This window comes from Pseudochaenichthys georgianus, chromosome 4, assembly GCF_902827115.2.
Source record: "Pseudochaenichthys georgianus chromosome 4, fPseGeo1.2, whole genome shotgun sequence".
In the NCBI taxonomy this organism is placed as follows: Eukaryota; Metazoa; Chordata; class Actinopteri; order Perciformes; family Channichthyidae; genus Pseudochaenichthys; species Pseudochaenichthys georgianus.
Genome location: NC_047506.1, coordinates 10,370,081 through 10,383,060, shown reverse-complemented (window position 1 = coordinate 10,383,060; position 12,980 = coordinate 10,370,081). Strand labels below are relative to the sequence as shown.

Here is a 12,980-nt window from a genome sequence, read left to right as displayed (position 1 = left end):
AGGTTTACACACATCGCTGACTATTCAACCAGTTACAGTGTTTTATGACTTTATTGGACTTAATTTGATGTAGACGAGTTGGTTACTCTACTGCATCAAACTCAAAATGGAGTCAAATTTGGCCTTATGAGAGCACTGTGAAGGCTTTTGGTTGAAACAGTGAAAGCCCATTCTTACCTAAATCCCTTTATTACATTATCCTGTTTCTACGTGTGGTTGCCTTTCCTGTCTGGCGTCACATACACTGAATATACTCCGATGTGCTCCCTGCTGCCAGACACATGCCACTGCACACCGCTTTTAAACAACAATCAATGTCAAACCTCTATATTAAACTCCAGTGCTGCTGTGTCTAATGACTTCTGTTTAGTGAGCGACTCGGTTCACATCAGGATCACATCTGGCCCATTATGCATCTGATTCTGCATTGGAGAGGTCATGGGTATTTTCCCTGATATAACCAGTTTTTACTATCAGATGCAGCACTGGACATTACAACTGTATGCAACTACCAGTGGCATGTTAGTAGTTAGACTCTAATCTGTGTTTAAAGCTGGGAAACACACGGGGCCGAATCAAATACTCTTTATCTGTGGTGGGTTTTTATGATAAGTAACTTAAATACACCTGTGTATGTTGTATGTGTGTGTGTGTGTGTGTGTGTGTTTGCACACACTGGTTATTGGGAAAGAAAATGTATAAGCCTGTGTTTGTCACAGTTTCTCTTCCTGTCTCTGTCTGATTGGGGTTTGGATTTCTCTTGTTACGCACTGCATGAAATTGCTGTTAGAATTTGAACTTGAAGAGTATTTATTGAAAAACAATAAAGCAACATATAAAAGGAAAATGTTTTTGTCCTAAATCATAGGACCCGCCATCACAGAGGATTATATAGGTGTTTTTTCCAGACAAAAATGACCTCAGGTGATCATCACACCACTTTGTCTTTCTGTAACACTTGGTATTCATCAGCTTCAGGGAAAGTCGTAGAAGAAAGGCGGTAAGATAAAAGTGACACCTGCTACACATCCGCTCCATAACAATTAAAGAAAGAAAATAAACTTTATGGATTGTGCTTCCCTCCAGAATGTGCAACTGTGAACAATACATAGCAACTGGTCTTTGTCTGTTTTAGATTTCCCTCCATGGTTATTGGTGCCATTAAAGATAATTATACATACTATCTTTAAAGCTCAGCATTTAAATACTATGACATGAGTTACATATGCACTTCTATAATCCATAATGATATTTAACAACACTAACAGGGGTACATAGAAGTAGAAAAGATACTCATGTACAAAAAAACAACAATAATACAAAACACATGGAAGAACTGACTAGCCCAGTATTAAGTAAAAAAAGAACTATGTAAGTTTATATATGTAATTGTATATGCAATTTATTCATTTGTATGTCTACAAGCTATACTTCCATGTACTCCTTTGCTACCAACACTGTAAACTGGTAACACGTGTATTGGACACTAACTAACTAGATTATCCTGAGGAATAACCTGACTGGTGATTTCTCGGAATTTTCAATGTAAAATTGTAAATGTTCAATGTACATTTCAACGCATGAGGTGTGTTTGAAACATGTTGTACTTCTTTTTCCTGGGATCAGCAGCTCATATTGGTCCAATTTCTCAAAGTCATACAGAGCCACCAGGTCCCTCTGCTTTCACACGGAGAGCTTGAGGAGACGGTGTATCGCTTGTTGAGAAATGTCCTTATCTCGATCCTCTTCATCATCATACTGATCCATAAATGCCGTCACCAGGTAAACGAGGTCACAGTCAGGAAGACGAAGACACTGTCACAGTATTGGGTGACTGACACGGGTCACGGTGTGCACAATAACAGTATGGACACATGTTTGTTGTGTTTGTCCTCTGCCTGGCTGCTCTTTGTCCTGCTGTTACAAACAGAAAAACAATGTGTCGGTAAGTGAAGTGCACAGTGATGTCATGTAGAGACGAGAGAGTCCAGGCGATTTATTATTACCTTGTTTATGAGAATTACTCCACTGTCAGGTCAGCATACATGTCAGGAGGAGGTAAAATGATCATGTCAGGATGATCAAAATCTAATGTAGTAACTTCAGGCCTGTAAGAAAACACATTTTAAATTATTCAACATGCCCAAACACAACCCAGAAACTTACAGTTCAGTATGAGGTGCTGCAATGTGGGTTACTGTGCCAGCAGGAATCAGTATGACTATGAATATAACTCCTTGTAAAAATTCCAGTACATGGAATCAAGTCATTATCCTACCAGCCACAAGATAACTACTGTCAACAAAACAACAAACAAAGAATGTCATGCTCAGCAGAATAATACAAAGGGCAAAGAGGAAGGACACTTTTCTGTCTGCAGGTTGCACAACCTTAGCTTTGTCCTTTGTGCACGAGTGTGTGTGCATGTTTTATAACTCTACTTACAAGGAATCTTCTTCCTCCTCCACTAGCACAGGACCTGTGATGGAAACACATTCAGTCAAATCGAATGCTTTTTAAATGGTATAGATGGATACACCGATTTTTATTTAAAAAACCAATACTATAGGTATTCACAATAAACTTTATAAAATGAAATGATCATGTTGCACATTATTATACAAACACATTGTCATTTTACTTTATAATGTTTCTATATTTAACAATCAGGGATGTTCAGACATCACTTACTTGACACTGATTCAATGCTGCTGTAAAAAATAAGGAAAAGCAACAATTAAAACACAGTTTGTGTGTGCGTGCGTGTGTGTGCGTGTGTGTGTGTGTGTGTGGTGTGTGTGTGTGTGTGTGTGGTGTGTGTGTGTGTGTGTGTGTGTGCGTGCGTGTGTGTGTGGGTGTGGGTGTGTGTGTGTGTGTGTGTGTGTGTGTGTGTGTGTGTGTGTGTGTGTGTGTGTGTGTGTGTGTGGTGTGTGTGTGTGTGTGTGTGTGTGTGTGTGTGTGTGTGTGTGTGTGTGTGTGTGTGTGTGTGCGTGTAAAGCGGACGTGCAGTTTGTGCTTCATGCCTACCTTGGAGCAGGTTCGGCAGGTTTTGGTGCATGGAAAAATGTGGCCAATTTCTGAAGTGCTTCATGTCTTGCTCTAATGAAAAATGAATACTAAAAGAGTCAAATACTATTCGATATACAATGAAGTGTATATGTGTAAGAGAGAATCAGGTAAACTCACTTGTCATGTGTGCCCTCTGCGCTGATGTCACTTTGACTGTGTTGGTGGTTTATGCTTAGATCTCTGTTTCCTAATAAAATGAAAAAGACAAATACAGGCGAGAACTTTACAACACATACCTATTGCATTCATTATATCATAAGCACACAGGTACTGAAGACACTAAACCTTGGAGTCATTGTAACACACTTTAATTACGAACATCTTCCTGTGAACTCAAACAACCTGCTCCTCTGCTGATGTTGTAATTCAGCTTTTATAGTATGCTAACAACTGAGACTTCTGTGAGTCTTTCAATGATGATTAATACAGAAGGGAGTGGGATTCCAGTAGCTTGACAAAAAGTCCTGATGACATGACATCGCTTCTCTATTGTATCTGCACACTTATATCAAGATAGGAGATACAACAAGTGTCGACACCAGGGCCAGCCCTGACCAATTTGCTGCCCTAGGCAAGATTTTAGCTTGCCCCCCCCCCCCCCCCCCCCCAAAATGCAGACACTCACTATGACTTGCGCGTGCACGGTGTGGCATGACCACCAAAACAGAAAGATATGGACACAAGATGTGTGCAACTGTATTTAGTTTCCTATCCAATTGAACATGATTTAAGTGGGGTGGGGGGGGGGGGGCCTTTTTTGTAATATTGAAGTTAAAAGCATCAATCTGGTGCATATGAGAGCAACATTAAAAGATCTATGGATACATCTCTCAACACCCATATGAAACAGAACTGTAAGCAGATTTTCTTTTTCTTTATGGATATTTTACAAATCACTCCCCTTTCAAACTGTATTGTTGTTTATTAATAACAACTTTTTTGTACTGTCATATAGTATTTTATACCTGTTTTTCACCTATTCTCTTATTTTGTATAACTATAATGATCATATAAAGGTTGTGCCCTTTACCTCACTGAGCTGAGGTTATCAGACCCGCTCAGTCTTTCAGGAGAGAGCTCTCTAAAGCTCTCCCCCCCGCGGCCCGCTTACGATGTAAATTCCAATGTGAATAAAAGCACACAGAAGCTGTGTACGTTTTTTGGGAGTTTGATTTATATTGAAATGAACACAAATACAAATTAAAACCTATAATTGCACACTAAAACCATTATTTAAAAAAAAAGAACAATTTTCACATAAACCGGCTGGGGCAGTTCAACTTGATTTTGGGGGGGGGGGGGTGGTGTGCCATAGTTTTATGGGCGCTGTACGCAATATAGGCGTAGTTCTGTTAGTATAAGATAATAGATGTACTTTGTTGATCCAAAATCGGGAATTGTGTTGTGATGAAATTAAAATGTTTCTTTTTTTTTTTTTGGCCCGCCATATGGGTTGATGCGCCCTTAGCATTCACCTATACTGCCTATGCCGAGGGCCGGCCCTGGTCGACACCATATGAGAAACACAAGTGTCACACTGTGTGGTACATAACACAACCAGTGACATCATCACTAATTGTTAAGTATAAACAGTAAGCTAGGAACACAATGTGTTGAAGAAAGTCCTAGTTTTAAATGTCTTACCCATATCTGGCATTGAGAGTGTCCTGTTGTGGCCCCTGCAGAGGAAACAGATTGACAAGACGAGGCATTGATAATAAGAAACTGAACGCATAGCCAGCGATGACTTATCAGAGATCAGTGTCAATGGTGCTGATAGGTCTCTATCTCAAGATGTAATATCAATCAAAAGCATAATGTAGATCCATCCTGACTTACATTGGAGTCAGTGAATCTGCGGTATCAGGAGGAGGGGAGGTGGGTTCTTCTTCGTCACCGGTCCCACTCCTCACTGTCATCTGTGACTGCACACAACATCAACATCAGACTGATGCAGAATAAGATCAACACAGTTTTCATGAATAAGAACAGCAAGATATTACAGCTCTCCGCTGACAATGGAAAGTGGTTTGAGGCCCTGAGAAAAAGAGAGAAATACAGCTATAAATAATGTTCCAACAGTGTGAGGGAGAATGATTGAGGGAGTGTGCCCTCCTACCTGCTCCCCGAGCTGGTAACCTCCTTCTCTGCGACCACATTGTTGTTGTTGCCCCTGTGAGAGATGGCCGCCTTCTTTCCGAGCTCCAGCATCTCCTTGATGTCCAGCTCCACATGATCCACGGCAACATATCCGTCTGTAACAAACACACACAGGGTCAGTGCCGTGATACACAATCAAGGAATGTGATTGTTTGTTTGTTGATCATTCTGTGTGTGCATTTTAATTTGATCAATATAAATCAGGGGTGTCAAACTCAAATACACAGTGGGTCAAATAAAAAATCGGTACTAGTCAAGGGCCGGACTGGTTCAATGTTTATTGCAGGACTTATTGAAATTAACTTATTGCACATATTAAACCTGGAACTAACAAGCTTAAATTATAAAAACAACATTAAACATTAAATAATCAGTCACATTCATTTCTTATGGCTCTATCTGCAGCTTTTCCAGAGTCATTTCTTATGATTACATTTTTCCACAGGCCAAAAAACAGCTTCAAAAAATAAATTTCCCTCAAAGCCAAACATGCCCTGTTGTCGCAAGAAACAAAAGTGCAGAAGGAAACATCCATTGAAACTCAGGGTGCTGCTCTGTGATGCTAGCTCAGATACTTGGCTTCTCATCTTGGGTGCTAGTTCATCAATGTTTGGGCTCAGGCTCTGAGCGGAGGAAATCCTCAGGATTGAGTGAAGGTGTGCGTGCAATATACCGGCGGGCAAGATCTAATAGTAATTTAAAATGATCCTGCGGGCCGAAATTAAATCTACCAAGGCCTGATTTGGCCCCCGGGCCTTGAGTTTGACACATGTGACCTAAAGCGACAGAATTAGCTGTGCTTGGTTTGTTTTAAATCATTTCATTCGATTTTAATTATGTAGCATATAGCCCCGGAGCATTGAATCTAATTTTCTACATGGGCCTGCCTAGTGTAATCTATTGCTTTAATCCCACAATTACAGCATTTCAAGTTTTCTGTGCGAACAACTTTTGTAAAGTTATTATGTTATTCTCTGACTTTCCATTAATCCATTTGTTCCTCCTTTTACCCTTTAGCTGAACAAAATGCTGATGATAACACATGGCTTTAATTAAAAACTCACAGTTGTTGCTGCTGTCCCTGGCCAGCCATTTCCCTTTGGGACAGTTGGTTGTACTGATGATGCTGATGATGTCCCCGCTGTTGGCGGACAGATCATTTTTACGTCCCTTGGTCGCCATGGTTACGGTTGCTTCGTAGATGGCGTCCTCCTGTCCTGTGATCTAACAAATACAGCGGCAGGTTAACACAACACCTCACATATACGTGTATATGCAAACAAACTACAGAGACTTTATACAGAGAATGTAAACAAAATCAAACTTTTTAATGGATCTTTTTCACAGCAGATATATTGACATGATCCAGAAGGAAAAGCACAGGTGTAATTATTATTATTAACATGAACTGTTTCCCACTTAGAGGGACTGACTTAATGGTGCACTGAGCCATAGTTAATGTTTCCAATTCCACCTGTGCTTTTCCTGTTATCACAAGTCAAAGTGTTTGCAGTACAAAATAAAGGGATTTCATACCTAATGACATTAACTTCCTTCCACCATGTGAAATGAATGGTTTCCAAAATAATGACACAGTTTGAATTTAAACCTGCAATAACTGTTTTTTTTGTTCAATATTTGCTCTTATTTGAACTTTGTTTTCATAGGCAAATATCTGGTCCATTAGCTGCTCAATGCTCCACTATGTAACTATAGTAACATTCAAGAATGACTTAGTTTCTCTCTGTACTGCTAGTTCTAACTAAAATGTATCCATTTGTCTTTGTCTGGTAAGAACCATTTGTTTCAAAGCTTTCGAACGTATGCAGGACCCACTAGATCCTGAAGAAAGTTATTGTGTGAATATGGTAACCGTACATTGCATAATAAAGAACAGACTATATATTGTCTGTCGTAAAAAAACGATGAAACAATGTTTAGACATTCCATTTGAGCCTGCTCGTGGTGCTCAGCACGGCTCTTCCACCAGGAGGAATGAATCCCGACAGGTTTGTATGCCAAGACACATACCCCACCCTCCCCCGCCGCTCGAACACCTGCCATACATCCCTGCTCCGTCAAAACAACAGCACTCACTTTGAATTTCTTCTTCATCTCATTCTCCTTCTTTTCCTTTTCTCTCTGCTCTTTCTTTTCCTTTTCTTTTTTCTCCTTTAGCTCCTTCTTCTCCTTCTCCCAGTCGCTGCTTCTCTTTCTTTTTCAGCTCTTTCTCATCCGGCCCTTCAGCTTTCTTTTCGCTCCTGCAGAGGAGAGAAAGAGTTATATCAGTGTGTTTGAAAGGGACTCCTTGCAGGATATTTAAATGGCAGAGGAGATTATGAGGGAAACAAAGGCAGATCAAATTCTTATTTCTAACACCGTCTGGGGGGGAAATCCAGATGGAAAATGAACTGGGTCAAAAAAGAATATGGCCTTACCTGCCGAACCTGCCCGGCTTGAGTTTCTCTACATTCTGTAAACAACAACAAAGAGATAAGGCTTTATTTAACTTGCATTGAATCTCCAACAGCATGACTTATCTCACGTCTTTTGTATTTTAAAAGTGACTTCAGACGGAGGCAAGCAAATTCTCACAAAAGCTACTTACTATTTCTTGTTGAGCCACAGCATATGGATCTGTGATAAATAAAGAGGTCCACAATTCTTTAAGTCAACTTTGATAACAAGCAATGAGCTGGACTATTTTTAAGATAAAATCAAACTTCTTTTTGGTATTTATTTAAGAAATGTTGGTTATAGTGTTGGTATTTGTCATTTAAATGAATGGATGAATGCTAATACTCCATCTTTAGAATTTGAGGATTTAGTTAAATGTCGCACTTCATGCATGCAGGCATCATATAGCAAAACATATGAACTTTCAGTCTATGTTTATTTGATAAAGGGATTTATATGTCTTATCAAAGTTATATGACCGATGCAATTATATCTGGTGTTCCAAATATCTTATTACTAATATGATAACTGAAAAGACTGCTCACTCTTTGGGGGTCCTTTGCGTTTCTTTCCACCGTCACTCTTTGCTTTATTTTTGCCCGAAGACGTAGTGATGTCCTCGTAGACATTTTCTGTGCTCTCATACACATCGTTGTGAGCTTCAGCAGGAATCCTGAAAAGAGAAAGGATGACATCTAAGTTCTCAGAGACAAACAAGTATTTTGAAACAGAGAGCACGGGGTCCCTCATGTGTCTTACCCCGGAGCTTCCTGAAGGACTGGGAAGGAAAATCCTGATAGTCGATTATCTGGATGATCGTCTACAAACGTTGGAGATGCATGCACCTCAGCTTCAGGTGGAGTCGCCCCGTTACTGTCAAACTCCGGCAGGTTCTGTTGATCTGGAGTCTCTGGACCGGTGTAATCCCCATCCCCCCCACTCGGGCACCTGCAGCTCTGGAGGATAAGCATCTGAGGTCACATCATCAAACTCTGGGATGTCTGTGGGGTCAGCCTCGGAGAATTCAGGAAGAGCAGGGATCTCTGTAGATAAGATGATATACTTGTTAGGCGTGGTGTATGGGTTTGATTTCACAATGTCAGGGTAACAATGCTGACCATTACCTTCCAGAGGAGGAGGAGGGATGAATTCCCATAGGTTGACAGAGGGAGGTCTGTGGGGTTTCTCTGGAGCAACTCCCAGAGACTCGGGGTCTGGGCGGAGCCGTTTGGGGGGAGGAGGGGGAACCACCAACAGCTCTGGGACAGGGTCCGACCCCTCATCAGTGATACCTTCCAATGCTGGAGAGGCTTGCCCTGCAAAGAACATGCCCCCATGTTAATACATGATCACGATTATTAATGTACCATGTATGACTCGTTTGTCAGAGACTTCTGGGTTTCCCAAAGTATTGTATTAAAATAGTATCTGCATTTCAGGATCAGCATTTAAAAACAATGAATTGAAAGGGTGAAATATTTCAGCTGAAACACCCGACGGCAAGAGAAAGTGGAATAACTTATGTTGTTGTTAGGAGAAAAAAACAGTTAAACAGTTCACAGAAGTCATCGAACTAGGCCAGAGCAGAGCTAATGAAAAAACACACAGCAGACCTTAAAAATCTCTGTGTAACTTTACCTTTTAAGAAACATCATTTATTTTAAACATATTTCTTTAAATCCAAAGAACTTAGTGTGGCACTAGTCCTAGAAAGGTGCAATTGTATTTAATTGAACCATTTCTTCTCATTATAATGCAACATTTTCCTTAAAATGTTATCACTTTGTATTACAAATAGGTGTTTTGAAAATAAAAAGGCAATCATTTAGACTCAAAAAGCTTTTTCCACTGAGAGTTAGCATAGATATACAAGTGTATTACTTTACTATAAGTGACCACAGATAGGGAAATAGTTAACAGCATGAGGTCTTTTTAATTGATACATGCAGCGACATGCACAATTAATACGCTAATAAAGCCACTGTGACCACAGCAGCAGACTCCTCATTATGCACTGCCAGTTCAACTGACATCGCTCCTCCTCACCTTCATAGCTGACATACCTGTGTGCCCTGCCTGCTGACGCAATGGAGGAATGTTCTGTGTGTGTGTGTGTGTGTGTGTGTGTGTGTGTGTGTGTGTGTGTGTGTGTGTGTGTGTGTGTGTGTGTGTGTGTGTGTGTGTGTGTGTGTGTGTGTGTGTGTGTGTGTGGTGTGTGTGTGTGTGTGTGTTGTGTGTGTGTGTGTGTGTGTGCGTGTGTGTGTGTGTTTGAATTGTGAAAGTTACTTCTCCAAAGGTATCCTAAAGCATAAATCATACTATACATACCAGCTTTTCTGTATAGCTGAGACACTACACTAAGTAAAGATGTCATGTAGTTGAAAGTACTTCCTGATGATTAGATTATACTTCTGTGTCATACATTTACAGTTTAAAACTCAAAGAACCACAGTAAATTGTGTAGACTTACTGTGGTCCAAGCTGTTGAGCTTTCCCTCATAATCAATGGGTGGTATATCTGGGAGGGAAATGGTGGGACTTGGTGGACGCTCTTCAGAAGGTGGGGTGAAGGAGTAGGATTCGGTGGGGTTCGTCGGTTGGCTAGAATCAGATGGACACATTAGAAACCCACTAAATAGCATGAATCAGCTGAACATTTGGTCCTACCCTCCATCACTTGAACAATGTTTCAAATGTTGTTTTAATTATGTTTCGGCGCAGAGAAAGTTCTTTTGTTTACCCAATCTTCTTGCGTGCCTTCTCCAGCGCATTGAAGATCCTCTGGTCAACCGGAGACATCTTTCTCGCTGGGCTCATATCCTCCGCCCTGGAGAGGGCAGAGAGGGCCGAGATGGGTCGCTCAGCTTTGGGAGACGACGGAATGGATGGAGGGTCTGTTCTAGGAGGAGGAGGAGGAGGCGGCGTCTCCACTGCAGATATATTTACAGCCTCTACACAAGCCTCAGCAGCAATCTCAGGCTCAGGAAGTGATGGAGGAGGAGTGGGGGCCACTGGAGAAGGAATAGAGATGGCAAGACTGGGTGGGGGGGTTGGGGAATCGGTGGGTGGATTGGTAATGACTTCATTCTGACTAGCAGGCCTGGAAATGTGCACTGCAGGAGTCTCCATCTCAAGAGGAGTTTCAATCTCTAAGGTTGGCACTTGGAGATCTGGGATATCAGGAACAAAGGTAGGAGGGGGGGTCAGTTCGGGAGAGGCAGGGATAGTGGAGGGCGGGGTTATTTCCATTACAGCAGCTGAGTCCGGTAAGATGGGGATGTTTGGTAGAAGGGCCCTTGGGGCAGAAATGTCAGGTGCTACAACACCATAGTCAACATGTACTGGGATAAGTGGCGCTGGTCCAGTAATGCCTAAGGTGGGAGAGTCTAAGATCTGATCTTCAGGGACCTCTGCTGAATTTCTTTTTGTTGACTTCATGAAATCCAGGATGCCCCTCTTCTTTGACACTATGCCTGTAGGTGGGGGTGCGGCTGGCACCAGCTCAGCAGTTTTCTCCTTAGATGCTCCAGGGAGCTGCGGGAGCTTCTTCACTTTCTTCGGTTTCAGATCCTCTGAAATCTCTTCAAGCTTCTCTTTGCTTCCTTTCATTGTCTTGTCTTTCGCTTTTTTCAGCTTCACTTCAATCTTGTCTTTGCCCTTAGAGATGAGAGGCGTTTTGCTCTGCTTCTTATCCTCTTTGAAGATCACTTTGGGGGCATTAACTGTTTTCCCACCGAGGGTCTGGTTGATGGAGGTCAGAAGGGAGGGGCGTGCTCCTGCAGGGAGGAAGTGAGAGGGACTCGTGGGAGGGGGGACACTTTTAGGTTTGTCTGGGAGGGCAGGTCTGCTCTTCGGTTGCTTCAGAAGAAGTTCTTCCTCCTGAAACTTGGCCATCAGGGCCTTAAAGTCCAGCGTGACCTCCTGGTGAAAGGACCGAACAATGTAAAGCTGATGTACAATACTACGCTCAGGCAAATACAGAAAGTATATGTTTACTTGTTATCACAAAAAAGATGTCACTTGTTATGAAAGATAGTGTGGTGCTTAGCTAAGATGAAGATTGAAACCATGGCCATGTTCTACCCTTCACATAACAATGATTTTTTTTACTCATTAGCATATCTACAAGTATTTCCAACCTGATAGTGATCTTTCAACAAATGTCAACAAACACATAGGAGGCCTGTATTTATATAATAAATAGCTGCCAGACAATTAGTCTGTACTACTAACTCAGTCAAAGCTTACTATGCTGTCAAAGATTACACCTATTAACACAATATCAATTATAACAATAGTATTGCAAATAGTATAATTATGATAACATAAAGCAAAGTTAAACACACTTTGCGTAATGTTTGATATTAAAGGGCCACATACCTGATCCATTGTGTCTAAATGTCCACCGAAACGTCAAAATTCCTTCTTAGTCGAGTAAGTTAACTCCAGTGAGTTCCTTTATCAGCTTCTCATTATATGTGCAAATAAATCACAGTTAACAGTTGTAACGCTTTATAAATCCTGTGCCAACTCAGTGCGTCTCTGCTCCGTGCTGATCGAGACTGGTGTGCGTCCCTTGCGCACAGGAGATGGTTTCGGGGCAGGAATGAGGTTGAGTAGGAATACTGACACTCGTCTTTACAAAACAGCCCGTCTCGTCAAACGGGTCTTGGCCCCGGTTGAGCATTTAGAGCAGCGCAGTGACTCTCAACAGCTAGGATTGTTGTGTTTTTATCCTTCGGGAATGTTGCCTGGCTGCACGGTGTTACGCGCAAATGTGAGTCACTGTCATGAAACCTCGCACCTGGAGTTGTGTTCTTAAAACTGTTAAATATCCACCGTGATTTTGCCAATACAGAACATCCTGAATCCTAACAATATAGGTGTGTTTGCTCCTGTGGGAAGATGTTGTCCATCGGTGCATGTTGTCTGCAGCTGAAGTTTAATCTTGAAAGTTAACATAAAGAAAAAGCAAGCAAAAGAGGCTTGTCAACATTCCAGGTTTATTATTACATAGTATTTAGGTATGCATTTGCTTTCACTGACATGTGTGCAGGGACTCAGCAGCTCAAGAGCTTAGACCTCATGTAAAAACATTTTTGTCGTTGTATTACTGTCTGTGTAGAAACAATCTTAAAAACTATAGAAACTGCAGATTAGACGAACCTTAAAAGGGGCAGATCACCCAATAACCAATATACATGTACGCATTTCCACTTACCCTTGGTTGTATCCAGTTATGCAGATGTTTCCAATTGAACCTGATCTCACCAGAATGCGTGACTCCACCACGA

At 41.4% G+C, this 12,980-nt stretch overlaps 2 protein-coding genes across 4 annotated transcripts; both read right to left on the bottom strand.

Moving 5' to 3' along the window:
- Positions 1-182: 182 nt before the first annotated feature.
- On the bottom strand, positions 183-7,414 carry LOC117445276 (uncharacterized). 3 transcript variants are annotated; one of them, XM_034080809.2, is made up of 12 exons: positions 7,327-7,414; positions 6,294-6,453; positions 5,189-5,324; positions 5,073-5,107; positions 4,909-4,994; positions 4,714-4,748; positions 3,187-3,256; positions 3,028-3,099; positions 2,692-2,711; positions 2,446-2,479; positions 2,007-2,108; positions 183-1,917 (listed from the first exon to the last, which is right to left on the bottom strand). In XM_034080809.2, exons 2-11 carry the CDS (start codon positions 6,387-6,389, stop codon positions 2,021-2,023), a joined length of 672 nt encoding a protein of 223 aa, XP_033936700.1. In that variant the 5' UTR covers positions 6,390-6,453; positions 7,327-7,414; the 3' UTR covers positions 183-1,917; positions 2,007-2,020. The 3 variants fall into 3 exon arrangements, with proteins under 3 accessions (XP_033936700.1, XP_033936701.1, XP_033936702.1); XM_034080810.2 differs by having other exon boundaries at positions 183-1,914; XM_034080811.2 differs by having other exon boundaries at positions 2,692-2,708.
- A 1,053-nt stretch (positions 7,415-8,467) lies between these two features.
- On the bottom strand, positions 8,468-12,968 carry LOC117445896 (uncharacterized). The gene is made up of 6 exons (XM_034081834.2): positions 12,908-12,968; positions 12,067-12,633; positions 10,427-11,607; positions 10,157-10,287; positions 8,811-9,002; positions 8,468-8,729 (listed from the first exon to the last, which is right to left on the bottom strand). Exons 2-6 carry the CDS (start codon positions 12,073-12,075, stop codon positions 8,563-8,565), a joined length of 1,680 nt encoding a protein of 559 aa, XP_033937725.1. The 5' UTR covers positions 12,076-12,633; positions 12,908-12,968; the 3' UTR covers positions 8,468-8,562.
- Positions 12,969-12,980: the final 12 nt, after the last annotated feature.

Bases quoted from the DNA above. Each gene is read 5' to 3' on its own strand.
- LOC117445276 (XM_034080809.2), bottom strand. From the start codon at position 6,389: ATGATCTGTCCGCCAACAGCGGGGACATCATCAGCATCATCAGTACAA. The intron at 4,995-5,072 runs GTAATATCTTGC...TGTTGTGTGCAG, and splicing joins TCCATTGTCAGCGGAGAGCT to TCACAGATGACAGTGAGGAG. The intron at 3,100-3,186 runs GTGAGTTTACCT...ATTTTTCATTAG, and splicing joins GCAGAGGGCACACATGACAA to AGCAAGACATGAAGCACTTC.
- LOC117445896 (XM_034081834.2), bottom strand. The intron at 9,003-10,156 runs GTAAGTCTACAC...TGTTCTTTGCAG, and splicing joins GCTCAACAGCTTGGACCACA to GGCAAGCCTCTCCAGCATTG. The intron at 8,730-8,810 runs GTAATGGTCAGC...TCTTATCTACAG, and splicing joins CCCTCCTCCTCCTCTGGAAG to AGATCCCTGCTCTTCCTGAA.